The 23918-nt window shown below is 37.8% G+C and overlaps 1 protein-coding gene across 1 annotated transcript in view; it reads left to right on the forward strand.

Annotated features, from left to right (window-relative positions):
* The window catches only part of DPYD (dihydropyrimidine dehydrogenase), a 338474-nt gene that overhangs the window by 255500 nt on the left and 59056 nt on the right, over positions 1-23918 (forward strand). The window contains exon 20 of the mRNA XM_029963231.1: positions 18005-18147. Within this exon, the coding sequence (XP_029819091.1) occupies positions 18005-18147 (143 nt within the window). The remainder of the gene's footprint in view (positions 1-18004; positions 18148-23918) is intronic.

A 23918-nucleotide genomic window follows, 5' to 3' on the forward strand; every position in this document is an offset into this window, starting at 1 on the left:
TTTTTAGCCAATTTCATTCACTTTACACTTTTAGCACAGGTGCCGTTTGTAGTCAATTAAAAATTATTATAATTGATTTCATTCATCAAAAGATTAAATGAGTCCTGGTAAAAGAATGAAGGAGGAGTCTTGACACAGAGCATTTGAACAAAGCTGTGTTTTCACCTCCTCTTACTTTGAAAAAGATCATTCCAAGCTTGAAATGAATGAAAAGTCTTTACTCTTTAAGTGTAATTGGTTTGTGGTTTATTATTGTTACAGATTGGATTTAAATTTTCACATTCATGCACATGTACTTGGGAAACAAATGCAGTGTAGGTACATGTAAGTGAGTGTTTAATTTAGAATTACACATCTCTGTGAGCTTCAGTAACAGTTCACCATGTCAGAGCCTCATATAGAACAATGGTACAGTACATTGGATTAATTAAAGAAGCCTTGCAGAGAACTGAATTCTCAGTATGTCAAGATTTCAATTTTATGTTAAATATTTTCTAAAGGCCAGACCCTTAAATCTCAGGGGCTGTACCAAGCAGTGAGCTGTGAATTTAACCATAGGCTAACTGCTAATGATAAGGAAAAGAGTCCAAGTTGAGGCAGCTGTAATACAGTCATTGGATTAGGCTATCAATCACTCGGTTCCCTGAGGAACAGGCAAAGACGACAAAACAGTGAAAAGGGAAATTAGGAAGGGAGGGCATGACTAGAATGAGATTCTTCACCAAATGTATCTGTTAGTTGGCTGAATCCCCCAAGCATCAGACAGAAATGTCCAGCATTGCTCTCAGACTAAAAGCCAAGTATTTGTTCCAAAGTCGTAGAAAACCATCAAATCATCATTAACTGTTGCTGGTCTGTGCAGGGTTTTAGAAATGCAATTAGCTATATTCTCCTGTTTTAGTAGCCTGTAATTGGGTTAATCTCTAAACTTCTGCTGTTGAACACTCTGAATTTACTGTTTACATCAAAGCTCGTATAGAATATGTACCGTTGAAATAATTAATTTCACAGATGACTGGGGTTTTTTTAATAAATAGATAACTGCTAAGCTATCTAGTCTAAGTCATGGCAACCAAAGGCACGTGTCAGAAGGTGATTCAGATAAAATCATAAATTCTTCTCAGACATGATATGGTAAAAATAAGAGAGGATGATTGTGGCCTAGGTTGCCCAAGCATGAGTGAAAGAATGTGCAGTTTTATTCTGGGTGCAGGTAGATAAAATGGGAAATCTCTTCATGTAATGGTATGGCTTAACACGATTAAGTAGTGAGTGCTCTCATAGTTAGCATCTTGGAGCCATGGTCTGATTAATAAGAAATGAAAATGAATCTAGAAGGTAAAAGATATGTCAGAGCATTTTAAAGCAGTTTGGTGGAGCAGGGGCTCCTATTTAAACCTGCTTACAGTAATGGGTGTAGCTCAATGTACCACATGACCTGATAAGGAGATGTAAGTCAGTCAAGAACGGAAAATTTTTCCTTCTGGTAATATCAGCAAGATCGAACCCATTGGTGTTGTCTTTGTCAGCATTAGTTGATTGTCTTCCTGTGTCTGTCAGGTCTGCAGGAAGAGGTATCTCTTTCTCTTATGGTCACCTCTTCTAATTTTAAGCAAATGCTCACAAAAAAAATCTCAGAATATTTTTCTGTCATGTCTTTTGGGGATTATTGTGTTGAAAACCAATATATTTCTGTCATAAGAAAATTACTACAATTAATTTTGGAGGACATTTAAATATAACTACTTCAATTATCTTATAAATTATTTATTTGAGAAGTACTTGGCATTTAAGTGCTTTTCAGTTTATTCTAACACAGGAATGAAAATACTATCAAGAATTTCAAATAGACATTAATTAAAATAATAAAAATCGAGAAAAGCTGTGGTGAAGTTTACTGCTAGGTTTGTTTTCCATTAAGTCTCAGCAACTCTCACAATCTGATTTTGCTCACCTTTCTCCCTGGATAATCATGGTGAAGTCAAATGTCTTTTGACTTTGAAATGCAGCTGTAATGGGGTCTAGAGACTGTGGTGGCATGCAGTATAACTCTCCAGCCTTTCATACAACTGAAAAGCTGTTACTCACTACAAAAGTGTTTCTGAACTGTGAGAACTGTGTGCCTTATTGTATCCCAGCAGCTGCTCAGTGACTGGTTAGAAGGGTCACCCTGTCACTGACCAGTCTCTGGCGATCGCTCAAGTTAGAGTTGGGCCAAGTGGATAAGCACAGAGGAAAGACCTGACAAAGGAAATACGGTCCCAATTCTTGTGAATACATGTCAGTGTTACAAGCTCCCCATTGTTGATCGTTCATGGCCCATAATTATCCTTCCTGCTGACTTGTTATTCCGTACCCGAATCAACAGCAGGGCTTGTGGTATGAGTGGTACTTGAGAGTGATCAATGAGGCAACTGTCTTCTGTGGAAATTATGAACTGTACTTGTCACTCAGAGCAGAAGTTCTAAATATAATTCTCCTCAAAAAAACCAAGAATCTGGCATAGTTTGTAAACAATTCTGGTTAACAATTGTATCAGCAGAGGTTAAAACTCCTGAGTTAGACCTGGTAAGTCTTAAGCGTATTTCTTCTTTTCTATGTCTTACTTTGCATATTGATTTGCTCTGGTCACCAAGTGGTATATATTGTCTGTAGAGCCCATCTATATTCAGTGGAGGGCATAATCTCATCTTACCTGTAGAAACATGTTTTTACATTTTTGAAAAAAAAAATTGCAACACATTTACACATCAAAATATGAGCTAACAAATAAATACAAAAATTACTTCTTATGTAACATTTACTAGCCTGGAGCTTCCTCCTGTTCTTCCTTCTCTCTGTGGGACAGCTGTGCTTGCAGGATAGGCCAACTAACTACTGTTTTCTGTCATCACTATGGGGATATTACCACTGCTGACGAAACACCCCAACTTCTGTATTGCGTGCTAACTCCTTCATCTGGTTCAGTAGCTTTGGTAGCTGTAATGGTTTAGGCACCTTTCTGAGGATGTTGGGGCTCTTATCATTCTCACTACCTGCAAAACACTAGATTGATGAGTTCTAGAAATGGGTCAAAAAGTGGCTTGAAGAGAGTTCAAATTACATGAAAGTGTGCTTGCTGGGATTAATCCTGTTGCAGGATATTTTGACAATCAGATATGAGGGTTTAGAAAAAAAAATAATCCTTGGAACAACTTTAAACCCAAGGTATTGGTTTACACCTTGCAGCACCAAAAGGATGTACTTACACCATTACTGCTGCTGTTCCACTTCCATGTAGGAATAGCCTTTGAAAATTCTACCACTGGTTAGCTGTGATTTATTATGAACCCACAGGGAATACATCTTTATTCACCTAAATCCTGCTAACATTCTGTATTTTTTAGTATCCTGCTCGAATAAGGAATAAATCCTAATGCCAACTTCACACATAAAATACAAAAGACAAAACAGAGCAGATTTGTTTAACTGGGTAGATCCTGGGTTTGTATTTCACTGGGCATCACATCATCCCTGGTGAATTATTGCCAGAAGCATTTATAAAATACTTCACAACCATCAGAATATTTTTTTATCTTTCAAAAGAATGCATCTAATATATAGTAGTCAGCTAAGGGATCTGCATTTTAGTGTGCCTTTTCATGCAAGCACACCATTGTATAGAATGAGCTATACAAATGTCCTGCTCACACACAGGATGTACAAACATATCCTACAAAATCTTTCAGGGAACCTGCTGTAGGAATTTAGTTTTCCAATTTATGATCAATTTGCAGTTTCTGCATTGTTGGGTAATTGAAATTGTCTGCCCTATTAACATGCACTGTTTAACCCCCTTTACTAAGTTCTGTTTAAATCCCAAAAGACACTCGTAGTCAGGGATTGAACCACTGTTATTTGGGTTAAGTGAGAGCCAAAGGAGAACTGTTGAGCGCAGTGTCCCACTGTTTCAGAATGAGAAATATATTGCAAATATATAGAGAGGGTGTTTTTGATGACATGAGGTCTTTCCATAGAGTATGTGGTACCACACTTGACTCAGCACTGAGGTGAGACTGATACTGTGAAGAACTTTCTTACTGGCAGCTCAAAATAAGGAGAAAGCTGAGGGGGTTTCTGCAAGCAGGCATGTCAATGAGGACACAGTTAACTGTGTTATGGTTGTGTCTGTCCATTCATAAATGTTTCATAGCCCTATTGAGTGACCTATTGGTTTTCAAAGGAATATATGGTTACTCTGGTCCATATTTTGGCTGGGCTGAGCTCCTCTTACTTCATGTCAGTTATCACTGTGCTTACACTGTTAAGGCCATGTCAGCAGCCCATCTGTTTGAATACCCCAAACTTGGCAATATTTTCACCAATTTTTGCATATATACCCACTCAAGAGCTGCTTAGCTTTTAACAATGAATACTCAGAGAAATCTTCTCATTCTAGGCCCTGATAAACTGTGTGCATCAAAAGAACTTGCAGAGAAGGTATTGCCAAATAATGCTTTTAACAATCTGGGGTTTTTTGGTATAAATTGGGCAGCTTCTTCCGAACTTATTGAAGGTGGGATTTGAAGAATTCAGACTTCCAAAGAGGATCTGGTGGCAACTTCTTTTCCTCAAGAAATATTTTGGAAAAGTGTGCTGTGTGGTACATTCTGGTTTATTGGTATAATGGAGAGATTGCTTGCATCTTTGTTGTTTATAAAAACACTCTAGAGGATCAGTTCTTAGCAGGTATCCAGAGAGGAGGTAAACCCTGCCAAAGGTAGGGAAGTCACCCGAAGACTTGATCCATCTTGTTGAGGGGAATTTTAGGATGAAGTTCTTTCCTACATGGGACTGGCACACAGATTTCTTTCTGATGTGTTTCTTTTTTTTCAGCTTACTGTTTACAGCTCTGAGGACATCCTTTGCTTACTGTTAAAAGTCAGATAGTGTGGAGTGGTAAAAGGGTCTTTAAAAAAAAAAAAAAATTGTCACTCTTACACTCTCTTTTCCAAACTTGGACTTTTTCCAGTGCTATTTCCAAGGTCCTTTTCTATTTCTTTCTGTTTCTTACAAATGAGACTCACTGATCTGAAGGCTTGCTAGGCACAGAAGGTGGGCAGCAGTGGTGCTCTCTTCTGCTAATGCTACCTGCATTGCCTTGCTGAGCTGCCCTTACTACCACAGTACATCTGTGTCCGAGATTCTTCTGGGGCTGTCCCCAGAGAGGCCAAGGACATGCTAAGATGCATACAGCAGATGTGAGCAGATGTGCTAACCAAGTACAGCTGAGGGTCAGGCACTTCACTAGGGGACTCTAAGCTTCTACCTCATCACTGTAAGAAGTCAGGCATTCTCAGAGGTGACTTCCTCTCTCGCTCCATTGACTGCATCAGAAATTGGAGGTTAGTGTATTCATTACATAGGTACTAGTGTTAAATGCCTAGGACAGTGTGTGCCTACATTTTGTGCTGAAATTCCAGTGGTTAGGCAAGTAAATGATGCAGATTTTAGTGGTGCAGCCGAGATTTCTCTTTTTGAAAGCATGGGTGTATATTATTTTACCCCAGTCCATTTTGTAATCTAATGTCACAGGAGAAAGTGATATTTTTAAGCTTGACATTAAAATAACTTCCAATCAGTTGATGTAAAGCATCTGGTGTTTTCCTGTGTTTTAATAAGCCCTAATAACAGCATTGCAATCCCTTAATGCTGTTTCTCATATTCTTGTTACAGTAGGTATATGACACACATCTTCTGGTGTAAAAAGCTCAAAACAAATTTCAGCAATTTAATCTCAGTGTTAGAAAAAGGATCACAGCAGCTGCTATAATATTTTGTATTTATGCTAGTTTTTGTGATGATTCATGACATGCTCCCTGGAAGCTAAATATTGACAAGCATGCTTGGGCAAGCAAGATCAAGCTTGGTGAGTTAGCACAGCTCAAGTCTCTGCATTGACACGGTAACCCAAGTCTGAAAACTATTATCCTACACCATTTATTTTGGCTTTATAGGTGATACTGTCCACTTGAATTAGGGATTTCTGCTGTATTTTTAATACTGTAACTGTGGATTTATATTTGATTTAGGACTACAGAACATGCAAGGTTGGTTGTACATCTATGTTTGATGACATCTTCAGTAGTGTATTGTGTATAGAATTACACATGACAGCATAAAACCTTCATGATTTGAAACCTACAAGCCAGAAGTAAACATTGAGTATAAAATAATTTTAAAATCACATTTATCTTTTAAACTGTAAAATATATCATGTCCTAAAACTGTGAGTCTATGAAAGCTATTGATCAAAAGTGAAGTTTGGGCATGTATTCATTATGGGAAGTAATTTAGGATATTAATTTTTATTTGTGTTCTGTAGGTAAAAACAAAAATCCACTTCTTTACTAATTGTAGGTGCACTGTGTTTATAATGCTTTACTTTTTGAAGTTCTGAGTAAAGAACTTAAGCCTATTTGGGATTCTAGTAAATTTGGCGTATACACTAAATTGATTACCAGATGCATTGTGCAACATATGGCATTGTACAGCCTTTGTGTGCTTCATAGTATTTTCTTAAATTAACAGCATTTGTTTTGATTCCAAAAATGCACTTGTCTCGGCTCTCTAGCGCTTTGGACTTAAATGCTTGCTTTTCAGTGCTGAACAGATGTGCTAGAGTTTCACATGGAACCTTTATGCTTTTGTGAGTCTTCCTCTTTGAGTTTTCCATACACAGTATTATGTCAGTGATGGCTCATGCAAATTGTGTATCTTCATTTTCATATGTACATTGACTGAGTAAAATAACCTTCAGAATTTCTAATAATTCTGCATGACCAAGAAAAACAAGGAAGCAAACCACTTTTCCCAAAGATACTGCCCCCAGTGTGAATCAATTCTCTCAGTATGTTTTATTTTAGATTAGAGAGAAGCAGGAGAACATAATTCCTTTGTAGGTGATAGCAACAGTCAACAACAGTCCTGTATGCTTCTGTGAACACCCATATTCCCATGCTTGAGACTGTGGTGTGAATGGGCATAACAATTCATCCATGGAAACACACCAAATAAGGTGCTTGGGACATTAGTATGTAATTTACTTCTAAGAGGAGACTGCTTGAGTTGTTTTACAAAGCATACTTTTAAAGGTATCCTTTAAATTACGAACAGTTTTAGAGAAATGGGTAATAGGACATTCTGGGACAAGGGACGAGGGATTTGTGACCAGGAGGGCCAACTCTTGCCTCTTCTGCTCAGGTGGAATTACTCTCTTGACACAGATATCCAGGCCTCCCCTTGCACTCTTTTTTCTTCTGGGAGAGAAGAATATTATACCTTTGTAGAGCATTTGGTTATCCTCTCCTAGGAAGGCACTGTGTAAGTGCCAAATACTGCTGATGTGTGTTTAGCAGCAGCAGTGTGTGTTATGATCAGTATTTTAAAATCAACAAATACTTTGCGAGCCCCTGGCTTTCTGTTAATTGGCCTTTACTTTGATCACTGAAGACCAACAAATGCAGTTTAGGAGTTGTACTGCTACCATTTTTCTTCAGTGGAAGCTGAGGGGATGAGTAAGTACATAAATTAAGTCCCTTACTCACCCTCTGCATTGCCCTCATTGGATAACAATTAAAGTGATCTGACAGAGCAATGCACTAAATTCCCTTGCATCCCCTTATGTTGCTCTGAATCCATTAAACAAATTATTATTTAGGCCTATTAATGCTGTTATTTTTTATTAATGCAGAAAACAGAATTATGATATGGGTGTATAATTTCTTCTTGGAATCAGCACTGAGTTGTGTGACTGGTCACAAGCAGGACTGATATAACCATATTTTAATTACCAACTCTCAATTATATATCCAATGCTAGTAAAGGCCTCCACAAATAAGGTTTGTGTTTCCTCTATGCCACAAATAGTTTACACAGTATGGAAAAGCTATTGTTTTGCTTTCCATTAAGGCACCAACTCTTCAGCTTTCTGTACATTCTCAGCTAAATAAATGGCTTGAAATTTCCTGTAATGGTGAAGGTTATTAAAAAGAGGGAAAAGAAGAAAAAGCTTTTCTTTAAAATTGTCATCCGTGCGCAGTTAAGGCCTCAGCTAAAGCCAAGGTATCACCTTTCTGTTGGAGTGGGAGGGCTCTTTTCATTTATGGAAATCTAAGGATTATCATGTAAATTTCATTACAAAAATCACAGAATCAGAGCATATGCTGAGCTGTACAGGATCCACAAGAATCATCGAGTCCAACCCTTAGCCCTGCAAAGGACCATCTGCAAGAGTCATACCATGTGCCTGAGAATATCATTCAAATGCTTCTTGAACTCTGGCAGGCTTGGTGCTGTGCCACTGCCCTGGGGAGCCTGTTCCAGTGCCCACCCACTCACTGGGTGAAGAACCTTTTTCTAATATCTATCCTAAAAAATACAGAGTGTAGAGAACTAAATATTTAGAAACTTATACCCCTATGAAACCATAATTATAAGAAAGTGTTCTTGCATAATGTGCACTGCATGTCTGTAATACAGTGTTTTCATGTCTACAGTAGTTATGAGCTGAATATTTCCATTATTACCGCTCTGTGAGCAACTGTTATTCTTGAAACTGGTTGATATTTAGGAATAAAAGCACTTTTATTATGTGTTGCCAACTTCTGAGGACCAATCTTATAACCTACGGTGCCTTCAAAGGAGTGATGATACCTCCTCTTTCTGGAACTAATCACATCTGAAGAAAGTGAAATGGTGAAAACATTGTGGTTTTTTCTGGAAAACTTTCATTGCATTGTAGGCTATTCTGCTACAAAATGATTTTAGTGTTTTATCTGCCAAAGGTGACAAGAGGAGAAGATAATTTTACAGGAAGAGAAATGTTTGAATATAGGCAACTAGCACTGTGCAGTGGCTTGGCTCGAGGCAGTGAATTTATTTGTGAGTTGATGAAACTGTGGTCTCAATTTTTCATTGTCTGGGTGCAAAACAGTCTTGTGATAGGGTATGCTGGTTGCAAAGTGTTCACTAACCTTTCATTAGTTTATTTTGTGGGTTTATGCTCTGTCCAGACCAGCAAACAGATCTGCAATTTCAGGGAAGAAAAAGTACAAGAAAAAGAAAAGAGAACTCCCACCAACTGTTTATCTTCTTAAGGCCACACTGTCTTGTTAGGGCCTAGACAATCTCTAATCATGCTTTTAAAGTTTTTCAAAGCAGGAAAGCTGTAAGAAAACATTACAGGGAAGTTGGCAGTAAATATTGCTCAGAGAGAACCCAAGATCTGTGGAGTTTTTGTTATTTTGTGCCTTATTTAAATTTCTTCATCTTCATCCTGCCTCTCTCCCTTAGAGACTGATCTGTAAAGGCATAGTGCCCTCTGGCTCCAAGGAGAACTACCGGAAAATGGGAGCTTCTTGTGCTTTTCTCCCAAAATAAAGCAGAGAAAGAAACTAATGCTAGCTTAACACTGGCATATAATGTAATGACTGAGCTTATCTTGTAGGAGCAAGTTCGGATGCTGACACTAATCTAAATGCACCAACATGAAGTTCCCAATGACTATATTTTTACTTTAGAGACCACCTTAAAGTTGGAAAACTGCTTCTCCAAAGACCCTTCAGATTCTCTATTAAAATCAATAAGGCAGGTCTTGGGAGCTGAAGAATCCTCCCAAGAAACTGTTTCAGCAGGATAAAGTGAGAACCCAGATGTTCTCTAACTCATAATTTGGTCACCAGATTATAACTGGCCCTGCAAAAATCACATCCCATCCAGCCTTCAGTATGAACAGCTCTGCTTTTTGCTCTTGTTCACATGAGTATTTGTCTGCCCAGATGCTTTTGTGTCAAACTCCAAAATAGCAGTGAAATTGTCAAAAGCCCCCATGCTTTGCTTCTTTTCCCAACCCTACTCTGGTAGCAGCAGCTTGCTTTCTAAATATCTCAACAGACTCTGGTATGGCCCTTCTTTCCAAATGATGATACAGCCCACCAACTTACAGACACATGCAGATCCCCATGAACAGTCAAGATAGGTAATTTCTATTTATTGCTGGGAGGAAAAAAAGTGTCAAATAACTTCCTACTCATCCTATGGCAAGCAGAGTAGGGCTATGTGCTTCAGCTACCTTAGGTGTAGCTATCAGTTCTCCTACTCTTGGTTGTGTGAGTCTTGAGAAATGGGAAGTGTTGAAATAAATGGCTATGATACACACAGTGTTGAAATAAACATTTATTTTAACACATTGTGTGTGATGAGCCATTTATTTTAACACTTTTCACTTGAAGTGTTGAAATAACAGGTTTTATCAGGGGACGTGTCATCCACTGTTTTATGTATATGTGAATATGGAAATACGTCTACTGAGTGTGCGTGTATATATATATACTCACACAGATTATATGGATATGTAATAATAAGATGGTAGATGTGTATGTAGACATTACTGCACAGGCAAATACAGTGTTTTCTACTCAAGTGGAATGATTCATTTCACAAGAATTTGTATTTGTGACATTGTATCTTTAATATATTTATGTATCTATAAATAGATCTAAATATATTTGTACCTTAAATTCTTTATTGCTAGATATAGCAATGGGATGAGATAGATAAAATAGATAGGCAAAATAAAATAGGTAAACCTCAAAATAGGACAAGGATGAACTTGAGTTGTGTAAAGGGAGAAAGAAATACTTTATTGAGCTTTCTAGTTATCTAGACCTGGTTACTATAGGTTGCTATACTTCAAGAAGTTCTGCTTCCCTTTCTGTAATGAACTTCTTAGGCAAGTGGTTATTAAACAACATAAGGTATTCATCAGGTTTTGTAAATAACGTGAAAAGTTGTTGTACTGCATTTTTCAGTCTCTTTTTTTTATTTCATACATTATAGGACCCTCTATCCCCTGCTCAGCAGCCACTCACTAGTCTTCCAGTGTGTCCTTAGATGTACTAAATTGCCTTTTTGTGGTTAGAATTATCTATGTGCTAAAGTACTGGGACAGACACGTAGACATACACACACATTCTGGTAGCAGGGTCATGTTGATCATGGTAGTTGTTGTTATGGAAGTTAAAACCAGCTCAAACAAAGGCAGCGCTGCTGAGGCTGACAGGGGCATGGCTGCCTTTGAACAAATCTGTAAGCTTCTGTGTAAATAGCCAGAAACATTTCCAGTAACCCGTTTGGGTTAAACACCTCTGTCTCTGCATCGAAATAAATGGGCCGTGAGACCTACTGTGTCATAAAGTGAAGCACTCACATCTTTTGAGGGGAAGAATTGCCCAGCAGAATTGGCAGGAACTCCTTTGCCCCTCTGTGATGGCTGGAGTGTTCTTGTCTGGTAACTGGGCCGTATTTTTTAGATGGGCTGTTGCTTGGCTGTTATGCTGGTCCTATTCGTGTGTTTTTTCCCTTGTATTATGTTGGGAGCATACCTTGGGTATTAGCACTACCTTTATTACCTTTTCACTACTGTTGTATTGTTATTTGTTTTATTAGATTAGCACTAGCACTCTCTTGGTTAAAGGCAAGGTTTGTCGTGGCCAGGGGAGGAGTGCAGTGGGAACGGTGCCAGACCTCCTTGGACAGCACAGGGTGCACAACTCTGCCTCTCCAGAGCAGCTGACTCAGGCTCTGAGTCACAGTGGGGAGCAAGAGCAAAGCAGTTAAGGGAAAGAAAGGGCACACTGAGCCAACCCAAGAACATGTAAAGCATGCTGTCAGACAGTTTCCAGCTTCAAGTCAAACCAAAGTAGAAAGCGTGAGTGAAATTAAATAATGAACGTTTGATAAATTGCAACAGAAAATGCTTTGCTTGGTTTCATGCTGATGACCAGAAGTATCGATTTTTGGTGAATCTGTAGTTTTCAGTGAGAGAATGGCTTTGTTAGGAAACATTTAACCACTTCTTGCAGCACCCATAAAACAATTTGTATCTGTCCTCTTGATTTTTCCTACTGAAGTTTGATATAAGTGACAATTCCCCCAGGTTTTCCTGGATAAATAATATTTACAGATAAGAAAAATTTAATTTTTCCCTCTCTCTTACTCTGATTCTAGCCTTTTTTAATTGAGAGAAGTCTCTGATGACTACTAAACATTTATTGAATGAGAACTCTGGTGATTTTATGAACTTTCAGCTGAAAGAACATAAATAATCATTCGTATTAATTCAAAAATGGTAAAAATAAATCCAAAAAAAGACACTGATTTTTCTCTGTGGTTATGGAAGTTCCACCTCTTTTTTTCTATTTGAGTACTAATTTTTTTTTAAGGAAATATGAAGCAAAATTATTGCCTCTTGCAGTCACAGGGTGGGACTCAAATCTGTAGGTATTCCAGACAGAATCACATGAGAAGTAAGCTTTGAAATTAAAAGGAAGTGGGCAATAGTTATGAGAGAAACTATTAACACACTAGCAGTTTGTCACAATAGCCATGATACGCTAAGAAAAATGCAGTCAGTTGATATGGTTTCAAGAGCCTGCTATAGCCGACTTAGGTAGAAATTGTTTCAAATCTGCAGAATCATTAGCTTTATTTTAAAGTCTTGTGGCAAAGTCCTGACTTCTCTGTAGTCAGCAGAACCTTTGCCATTTATTTGGTAGCGTTGATGTCCCTTCACAACTTACAAATGAAACATTAGGTAGCCATTGCTTTGAAGATGTAGGTTAACTGATGCAGAGACATCCCATAAAAGGAATATTCTCTCAAATGCTACATTTGGTAGATTGATAACTACAGGTTTTGCTTGGAAATACCCAGAGCCTGGATAACTAGTACATTATTGCTAGTGATTTTGGCAAATGGTTATTAATGAATTATAATGGATTGAAGAACTGACTAGGCAGGGGAATAGATAGGGAACAGTGAAAAGAGTCATCTCTAGATCCTGAGAAGTGCTGGGCTGTCACCATTTAGCTGTGTCAAGGTCCATCTTGCACTTGTTTTTTGGGAATTTCCTATATTTTTTAGTGGTCCAAACATTGCGTGTCCCATTTGCAGACCTCATAACAGCTGTGGATAGTCTTTCTCTCTAAACACGTCTGTTCATTGAGTTTTCTTCTGCATATAAATGTGTTCTCTGGTCATTTTGAAGGATGTGTCTGCTACACTGTTTCATTAAACTGCCGCGTTATCGGGTAATTGTTTAAACATAATGCCATAGCACTATCAAAAGGAAAGGTGAACTAATGGCATTTGCAAATGTCAGGGATTATCTTAACACTTTTATTATAGTTTATAAAAAGTAGGTTCAGGGCATTCCATGGCAATTATTTCCACAGAAATTGGTTATTTAAATAAATTGCTAATTATCTGGATATGACAGTATTGAAAACCCTGCTAATGAGTTATTTGATAAGTGCAGCTTATGGTGGCCACCTACAGGTGGGAGAGAGAAAGAACGTGTGGACTAATTGCAATCAGAAGGAATGCTATGCAGGTGGATTGTGTATAACCTACATGTTTCCCTGGACTGTTTGCAAATACCAGTTATATAAAGTACTTTGATCACCAGTATTAGGCAGCATATACATTATGCAGAAAATGTCTTAACAAAGAATTAGGTTTTCTGGGTTTTTTTTCTGAATCCCCAAACTTTCTTACCTAGTTACTTCCTGAAGCATTGAATTGATCATCTACAATGCCTGAACTTTCCCAGATCATTTTCCTTCTGTAGTGCTTTTCACCCAAGTTTGGGGTTTGCTGTCATTGGCTTCTTTTGTCATTAGCTTTATTAATTGTAACAGTCAGGGAGATAACCATGTCAGTTTTCTTCCAGGAGGGTATCTACAGAGGGAGGAAAGGTGATGTTGCTCAGATTTTGGGTGTTTATATTTTTTTAGCAGCACAGACTTCAGTGGTGATTTATTAATCAAAAATAATGTATCAGCTGGGGTTTTTTTGTAATATTTAGACTTGTTGGTTTAAATCTCATATTAATTTTGTAAAGAACTGCAGTGTAATATAGTATAATGTGAATTAAAAAATAATTTTACTTTACAATGCACAGAATGGGGAGAATTATGATCCAAATTCATTTTTATTCCATCTAGTAACCATAGATACAAAAATGTGGTTTTAGGTGATCTGCTATCCAAATGTATGAGAGTTTGCTTTCCTTTAAAATCTGTTTCTCTTGTTGATGGAGAGCTTGATAAAGACCATTGAGGCTGTTTGGATTGTTTGAAGATTCAGGCTCCATATTATCAGTCTGAATTGATTCACTTCCGTTCTGTTAGCTGTTTTTTCATGGACCTGGATCATCTTTACTCAAAGGCCCCAGTTAGAGAGCTGCTGCATATATGTGTTGAAAACTATTACTAAACTATCACACTGGTCCAATATATTGCAAGGAAGAATGTAGCCCAGTATTCAAGATTTCTGAGACTATTTTTTTCTCCCATTGATGGATCACTGGGATCAAGATGATCTGAATTGTTTCTACTGGGAACTTCTAAAGCTACTGGGTTGCCTGAAGCTTAAAACCAGGCTTCTTGAAGAAGGCATTAAGTTTGGCTCTCAAGCCTCAACATAGTGAACATTTTTTGATGTTTAACAAGACTGAGTCCTTTGGGGACTCCAAGGACATATGAAGTCATAATAAAACATGTATCTTCTGGCATTGGTAAAGGGTTTCTTACTTCCAAAGGAAAAATAAACAGTCAAACAAATAAACAGATATAATGTCTCTCATGAGTTTATCATCAGACTGCTATCCTCAGTAGACAAGGCCAGCTCTGCCTACCTGTGCTGATCTGGGAGAGGCGTTTGATTGATGTATGTTCTGCTTCTCCTTCATGTTGTGTTTTGCCTATTGGATTGCTTTGACTGCAGTCTCTGATATTCTGAAAAATCTGACTTTTTATTAAAAAGAAAAGAAAATAAAGCCAAAGCTCTTTGTTTTAAGGCAAGAAAAAGTTAAGGGATTTTGACATCATGTAGTTTTTCACTATTTATAGCTTTGTGTAGTAGCAAATATTTTTCCATGATTCATGAGATTTGGAAGAGTAGTTTTCAACACAGAGTAGCATGTCATCTTCATGAGGTATTTCTCTGTCTTTCATTTTTATATTTCACCCCTGTGCCTGAGATCTGGATAAATGGACTTTGTTTATTAAATCTCATTATTTTACAGCAAGGTAAATGATAGCCATATCTAGCATTTGGTAGCAGCTGTAATGCTTCTATCAAGAGAGTACCATATCAGCAGTTTCCTCAGCTACAGGTGCTTAACTAGTGGAATTACAGGTCCCAACATGTCAAAGTAGGTGGTAGATGCTTATCTTTTAGTATGTGAGCTGTCTTTCAAATGCATGCTGGATTTAAATACCATAGGATTTATCAGACGACATTCTGCAAATTCGCAGTACTACTTACAGGTCCTTTAAAGTTTGGGATTAAATCTCCTTTATTTCAGCCTTTTAAAAACTCCTTCTCCACAGATCTCTATAATGGAATTTATTACCTTCCTATGGTACTCATACGAAAATGCAAGAAAATAGAGACTGTAGGTCAAATCAAGTGTTCATTTGCTTTCTTTTTTTTTAAATTGCCTGTTTTAATAGCTTTGCATCACTATTGTTTGTTTTCTTTTTTTTTTTTTGCTTTAATCACATTGTATTCCAGACCAGCTGCTTTTGTTATGGAGGGGGAAGCTTCTGAACTGTTGATCAAAAAATGTATGGGAGAATGGCTACACCTTATGTTGTGCTTGTTTTGTATGCTGTAGACTAATTAAAAAAAAAAAAAGCTGGGATGAATGGTGACACCTTAGTCAACCCTCTGATTGTCATTACAGCCATTTATTTACTCTCATCAAAAGCACTCCTGAAATGTTTTTAAATTCATTTGAGTGAATTATAAATGAATGGAATACTTTTGCAATCATACCAATTTATCACTAATTTACTAATCACCAAATGTAAGTAATAACTCATATTATGAATATCAAGTTCAGCTAGTACTAAAAAGTACCTGTGTTCCATAATAAATTCTAAGTCTCATTGCCATCTCTGCTAGACTTCATGAAATCACATGCTTGATTTCTTTGGGCTGAATGAAGACCTTTCTGATTACCTGTTGTGCTGAAACCTTAAATAAACTGACATTTACTCCTTTTCTTCTATTGGCCATTGTACAGAGACAGTCATTTAAGTGAGAAGGTGGCTAATTTAATAATACTAAAGAAAGGAACAATTATATTCTGAAAATATTTTCTTGTGTAGCTCTTTACTACAAGCTATTATTAAGGTCAAGGGTCTATAAGGCTTTAAAACTGATTGAATGCAAATTCTAAAAGTTACATGGGGGTTAAAAGAGTATAAACATTCATGCCTCAAGGCAGATGTCAGATTTTAACTCAAGCAGATTGGGAAGAAATTTCCCTCTAGCTACATGATTTCAGAGTTATTAGTGCCTGTATTGTTTCACCTTTCTAAAAAACAACTGCCTCATCACAGTGAGATTCTGGAGCAGCTGTGTCATTAGCTGAAAGTAATACAACAAGTCTGATGCTTACTTCTAGCCTCAATTTCAAACACTGAATATTTGAAGAATTTCATGAACTACTGTTTTTTGATGAGATTATTTTCAGTGGTTTTGGCTGTGTAGGGTATGTTTTGGCCTGTATGCCTTCCAAAAAGCTTTATAAATAAACCCATCAGACCAAACAGCATGGTTTCCATTTTTCTTTTTTTTTTTTTCTCAAGCGTTTCTCTAAGACTGGACTGTTAATTCTGTCAAAATATTTGCTCTTTGGACACTTAACAATCATCCTCTTTCGGAGAATCATTCTGTTCTTTTCAAACATGTTACAATTGATCTAGCTCAAATGACAGCAAATAGTCGTTAGTGTCCTATGGGAAGTTCCTGCTCAACTCCAGCTCCTTTTTTGTGATATTTTCTGTTGTGGTCTTAGATTCTTTAAAGCAGTTTTAGTGAGATTTCCAATTTTTATTACTCAGGCTCTAGTTTTCATGAAAACACATCAATGGTGCATCTTGGGTTTGGCTGTCCATTTATGCACATGAAAGTTTAGTTGCTGTTACCTAATACAGTACCAAGGGAGGGGTGGGGGAAAGATCTGACAACCACAGCCAGACAGTTCCTCTGGGGGTGATGTGTCTTGCCCTTCCAGTACTGTATTGTTGTCCAATGATGACATCAAATTATCCTAAAGGTTCATTAAATTAAGTAGGAATTTTAATATTCTCTACAGAAATCCCAACTAGCCTAAAAAAAAGGTAACTGAAAGTGTCAGCTATCTGTGCTATCCATCATCTCATAAGCAGCATCCGTATTTTAAATACTAGCATACCACCAATAGAACATAGCAAAAAAGACACATTGCAGACACAGTGTATTGGGACTTTAATCATAATTCCTGTAAATATAGCAGGGAGTTTTCTGACTCAACCTCTATATACCATTTGAAATGCAAGCCCCAGTCTTGGAGATACTACCATAAATGAATATAGTTTATTCTATTGTTAAAGGGGACTTACATAAAGGATTATCTGAATTTACAAACATCCAGAGGGGAAACAAATAAAATATGAAATTTCAAGTCCAGTGAAATGGTACTTTTAAACAACTTTTAGTTGGACATAAATAAATGAGGTTTTTACTCTTACTTGGACAACATGTTTATCTATGTTCAAAAAATCAACCTGATTCTTCATGTAGAAACATAAATCTCTTTGTCTAGTGTATTGTGTGGTAAAGTATTGCTTTCTGTCTCAGATATGTTAGTCTTTGTTTTGAGCACAGCTAAAATGTTTGAGCTAGCTTTGCAGTGTTCATCCAAATGTTTCTGCCATTTTCTGTATTTCAGCAAAATGCATAGTGCTTTACAAGTATTGATACCACTTGAAACCCACTGGGTTTCAGTTTATGAATGAATATAGCCTCTGCACCTCAGATGTTAGTTCCTCATGTTCCTACTGTGAGGGATGTGCAAGTTGCATCAGGGTCTGTTCTGACATTGCTAACAAAATGTTCTGGTTTTCTGTAGGAAATGCTATCAGGCCCATCACCCTCCGCGCAGTGTCTGCCATAGCCCGTGCTCTCCCAGGATTTCCCATTTTAGCAACTGGAGGCATCGATTCTGCTGAAGCTGGGCTTCAGTTTCTACACAGTGGGGCTTCTGTTTTACAGGTATCTCTTCTTTCTTTGAAACATTAAAATTGAAATAACTGTAATGAAGATCACAATATATCTTCCTTTCAAACATTCGAATCGTGGGGGATTTCTACCACTGAAGGGAATTTTCATGTTTTTAACTTCGTGCTTCTTGCTAAGAGACATTTATTTCACATGGAGGAGGAGGAGGAGTTGCCAAAAGAAAACTTTGGGTGTTGCAATACCAATCTGGGAAAAGGCTGGCCATGAGTTTGTTACCACTTTTTATCTCTGACTTCCAGGATTTAAAATTTAAACATCTCTCTCATGTCATACAAACAAGGTTGACACAGAGTTAAGCAAGAGCTACCTACTCTTTCATTATTCTCAGGGTTTTTTTCTGCAGAGCCTTCTCAAGGGGAGAGGGCTTTCAAAGAGCACTACTTTGGTCTCACAGAGAGCCCATTTAAAGTAACTCCTGTTGGTCCAGGTATCTGTGTCCCTTAAGCCTATTTATTGAAACAGGAGGTGTAGAGCTTTATCTCTTGCATATGGTGCTGGCATTGCACTGAAGTGAGGTGTTAGACTGCATACAGTAGTGGAGGCTGATGGGTTGTTTTGAGGTCCTGGCCAGACTGGCATGGTTAGTTAGTCCCTGTCATGGAAGGAAGCATTGGTGGCATGGTATTTTGAGCACCAGAAAATTGGCTGGAAATCAGCCCCTTACCTGCTCTGCTAGGCATGTCAGAGCACCATTGCAGCATGTATGTTAGAATGGCTGAGGAGCAGGTGGTCTTTGTTATATTATTCCATTATATATTGTTACATTCTGGTAGATGTTCAGCCCCTTTATATGTAGGTCCCACCCTAGGCGACAGCAACTGTGGATCCTGTGAATATTGACTTTGTGTCACTCCCTGGGATGACTGGTGTGTTTTCATTCCCAAAATTCACTTTGACATTGAAATTAGATTCAGTGTGACCATCCTTTTTACACAGCTACCGTGACTGCTGAGATGAGTCATCTGTTTGCTATGTTTCACAAAAAAAAAAAAGCCAACTCAGTGTTTGGTTTGGTTGGGTTTTTTAATGCACATCAAAATTAGCATTTCTGGGTGCTGAAGTAGAAGACTGCTGCTTTTTTGTAGACTTGCTATGTTCTTTCGATTTACGAATACCGTTTCCTTTTTCTTTTTTTTTTAAGTTCGTATTAAAATGCTTCAAACTCTTTTTTTGCATGGACAGACGAAAGATCTGCTTTTCTTACCCAATGATCTGAGAGTTTCTTGCATATAAATACTAAGTAATGGTGCAAAGTACAGAGCACCAAAAGTCTACAAAAAAAAATAGTATTGGCAAGGAAATGTTTTTAGTGGTCAAGATACATTTGGTTTGTTATTGCTAATAGAGCTGCAGTTTCAATGCCTTTGTCTGTAACAATGTTACATGATCTGAACTACACAGAGTGGAATGCTTCTCTGTTTTACATCTGTTGTATCTTTTTCTGAATGACTAAAACTAAAGGTTTTTAATGTCGTACACTTTTTCTTTATATAGACTGTGTAGCTGTTTATTTTTTATTATGTCTTTTCGATTTGCACCAATGGTAATGGGAAATGCTGAAATATAATTTAATGCAGACATCCCAGTCAGTGCCCAAGAGAAAGAATATTTGATTTACATAGCATTAATTCTTGTTTTCTCTTTAAAATATATCAAATTCTCTGAAACTGGCTTACAGAAATTACTTGGATCTATACTGATCTTTTAGTCTTTACAGAACAATTTCTCTTTTCAACAGATTTTCTCCGAGATGTTGAAAAAACTCTTTTCTTGTCCCTAGATTTCACAAGTTTAACGTAAATCATCTCTAGAACTGATTTTAAAATCCTTAGGATCAGAAGTATCCTCAGTTTGAGTGGCTTCTTTCTGTTTCACTAAAGTAGAGAAGTCATTTAAACTAATCTCAGATAAATGGATTCTAAAGTGGCTGTGTAGGTAAGGGTCTGAACTAGTTCAATTGCATTTATTTTAGAATAAGCCTTTAGTAAACTTCATGCAAGACTGTGAGTACAGGCCCTAAGTCTTTCCCTTATGTTGGGAAGGACAAATGGAAGGGAGAAGGAAATGTGTAATCTCTATAGCCAATCTTAGAAGGAATACACTTAACTGTGATTACACTGAAACTTTTATTTGCTTCTCTGACAAGATACATTGTGATAGAGGGAAGAAGACAGCCTCATCTTCACAGGTCATCTTTGTAACCTCTTTAGGATTATAAGAATCATTACCATTGTTTTTCTTCTTAACAAAGTCATACAAATAGCCAGCTAATATATCCTTTCCTGAATCCCAATCTTTCTCACATATCCTTGGTATCAAATGCCCAGGTTGTTTCTTCAACAGTCACAACCTCTGTTGCTTACAGCTTTGACAGTTCACTTCTGCTTTCTCAGTACCAAAATACAGAGCAAGTACAGAATTTGTAGATAGCATCAAATAAAGGGGTCTACTGAATGATTCACTAATTAAGATTCACTGCATAGCAAGTCCCTGAGTTAAGTAGTTAAAAGCTGGGACTCTACTGGAGGGTTACTGAGAACACAGCTGCTTTGGGCAGTTACTGAGAATGCAGCTGCGTTGGGCAGGGCACGTCTCCAGGATGAAGGACCACCGCCTCCCTAAGATCTTGCCACCGGCTGCCGCATGAGAGGAGCCCTGAAGAAAAGATACAAGGACTCCCTGAAACAACATCTCAACCTGGGCCATATTGATCACCATAACTGGTCTACTCTGGCCTCCAATCAGGAGCCCTGGAGACACACCATCTATAACACTGCTGATGCTTTTGAGAAAGCACGCAGGATCACTCTTGAGGAGAAAAGGCAACGCAGAAAGAATCGTGCCTTGCAGAATATACCATCTAAGGAGTCTTTCTGCTGTGCCTTTTGCAACCGGACATGCCTGTCTCGTATTGGCCTTTTTAGCCACCCACGCGCCTGCAACAAATGTGGGTAGAGCCCATCCCAAATCTTCGTTCACGAAGCCTAACCATGACTGGAGGAATTATGTATGTGTCCCATAGCTTGATCCCAGGTATTTGCTTTGGACACTGTTGCTGTCACTGTTTGGTTCTGATTAGACACTTGGACTGACGTAATACTGCACATTTTGTGATCTGACTTCATGTTTCCAAAACCGCAAGGACACTTTGCTATGGATCCAGAGGCACACAGAATTCCTCATTAGCAGCATTTTAAAAGGGTAGGGAATGTCAGATAATCCAGTATTAAACACAGTCTCGTAATAACTGCTAAGTAGCACAGACCATATTGATCCATCCATGGAGCCCAGCTAGAGAGCCTGGGAGAGCAGAACTTGCTTGGCCACTGGGCTTCCCTTCACTGTGGCTCGACAAGAGACCCGTGTCTTCTCTGCCATGGGAGGGTGACATTCATGGGCTAGGATAATAAGAAGGCTTTGTGTGAGTTGATTTAATTGCAGTATGGCATATCTGTTAGAGGAAAGGTTTATGAATAATAAATGTTCTTCCATTAAAAGCAAGATCAGATTTTCCTCTGCAGCTATTTGACCTACAATCAGTTCTCCATTATTTTTTCCAATTCCAATTGCTTTGATTTTTAAAACATGGGGATTTATTTTCCATTTACAAAATCATTGTACATAGGAATGCAAGTCAGGAGATAGGTGGTAAGCCATATTTTGCTATATGCCATAACCACCTCAAGTGCTATTAAGCAGTTATATTAGAAAATGGTTTGGGGAGAGAGTTTCAGTATTCAAAATATGTTCTATCCCCTCCTTTAGAAGATGGAGGGCAACATCTTAGCATTGTTATTCATGAAAAGCTTGTGTATAAGTTTGCAGCAGGTATAGAAAAAAACCTGAATCATTGTAGTCAGAAGTAGCTGGGATTAAAATTTTGTACAGCAATTTAACAGAGTATTCTTCCCCTGTATGGACTTCTGACATGTTGCAAAAAGAGCCTTTTTGTTTTTTAATTTCTCATTACAAATGATGAAACATTTGAATCCTTCTTCAACTGATTCCATAGCACTATACTTTTTTTAACATACCTGAATCCACCAATCCTTTTTCAGTACAGATATGAAATTAAAAAATAACAATTTTATTTATGGAGATAATCCTGCACTCACTCCATAGTAAAAGCTCCAGAAATGTCTAGCTGCATCTTTCTAATGACCTGAGGTACAGTTCATTACTACAGGCTTACAGTGAGGCTGAAGTATTTTATTTTTAATTTAAGTAAACTTTTTTTAAAGCCTAACTGTATCAAAATAAGATGTATATTGGATTTTTTTTTAATCTTTTTCATCATGTCTGTATTTACCGTGGCACAATGATGGTTCATTAGATTTTTGCAAGGCTTTGGAAGAGACATACATTTTTAAAAGTCATCTTGCTGCAGGAAATTAAAATGGGAAACAATTATAAAAAATTCCAGCGGAAAGAGAAAATGTGTTATGGAAAAAGCAATAAAAGCATAAAAATATTAAAGTAAAAATCACTTCACAGTAACCCGTATGATTCAATTGTAGATCAATATTGTGTAGTTAATGCATTAGCAGTAGAGCATTAATTTGCAATTACAGCAGGTGATCTGATCCTCTGTGTTCTGTCCATTGACATAAATGACCTTTTGTTGAAAGAGATTCTGTAGTCATTATTTCTAGCAGATGTAACAAAAAAAAAGGTAGAACAAAGGAGTACTTTCTGAAGTATAGTTGTTTTATGATGGGGTCTTTTAGCATTATATGGTGGTATGGAATACTTTTGTTAGTCTGGAACATTGGTCATTGTCATGTAAAGAATCTGGGTACCTTTTCAAAGAAATTTCTTTTCTCATGAATTACGGAGGTCACACTTGTCCCCGGTTGCAGATATGGGTGTCTGTAAGGTGTGTAAGGCTTTCTACACAGCAGCAATTTAAAATCCACCTATATAACGCTGCTTCCCAGCAGGGTAGCCTGTAGCTTTGCCCTGATCCGTGTTTCAGACCCACCTTCATCATCTTAATCTCCCGCTTATCCTGGATGGGACGTGGTGCCTTGCAGTTCTGCTCCTATGGGTGCTGTGCTCTTGTCCTCACCATGTTGTATTCAGCCCACATGCACCTGCTGCCTCTGGGCCTTGCACCATGACCCTCCTCATCTCTCAGGCCAGGAAAGCAGATGGAAATGTACCCTACCTCAGCAGCAGAGCTACCATGAAGCTGGATCTGTCCCATACCCTTCTCTCCTGCTTGACACCAGCTGTGTGTGAGACCTCAGGGATCTGAGGAAGAACAAAACCATTCTGGAAGTATGGCAGCCCATGATGGCAAAGCGACAGCACTGGCGTTTTGCCTCTCTAAGATGAACTCTCTCTCCAACACGGAACACAGTTGTTTTTATGAGACAGCTTGTGGGTTTTTTATCATTTTCGAGGAGCCCTCTTATTGGTACCTCTTTGGAGCCAGAGTCTCAAGGGATTCAGTACAGTTTGATTATTATTTTTGCTTCAGCAATCTTTTTACTGAAGCATTTAGCAGAGAGATTTTTATAGCAGCAGGATGGCCCTTTGTGTGTGAATAAACAGGCTTTTCTATCACAAAATAGTGGGACTTGATCTATGAGAGAGCATTGTTATTGTATTTGTGCAAATGTGAAATCCTGTAAGGAACTCTTCTACATGGTATAAAATGCCCTGGCTATCAGAAAATAAAAGTAAGGCTCTGAAAATATAGTCAGTGTGAAACAACAGGGGGAAAAAAATACCTTTTCATG

The sequence above is a fragment of the Manacus vitellinus genome, unplaced genomic scaffold, assembly GCF_001715985.3.
Source record: "Manacus vitellinus isolate BGI_N305 unplaced genomic scaffold, ASM171598v3 scaffold_56_pilon, whole genome shotgun sequence".
Lineage (NCBI taxonomy): Eukaryota > Metazoa > Chordata > Aves > Passeriformes > Pipridae > Manacus > Manacus vitellinus.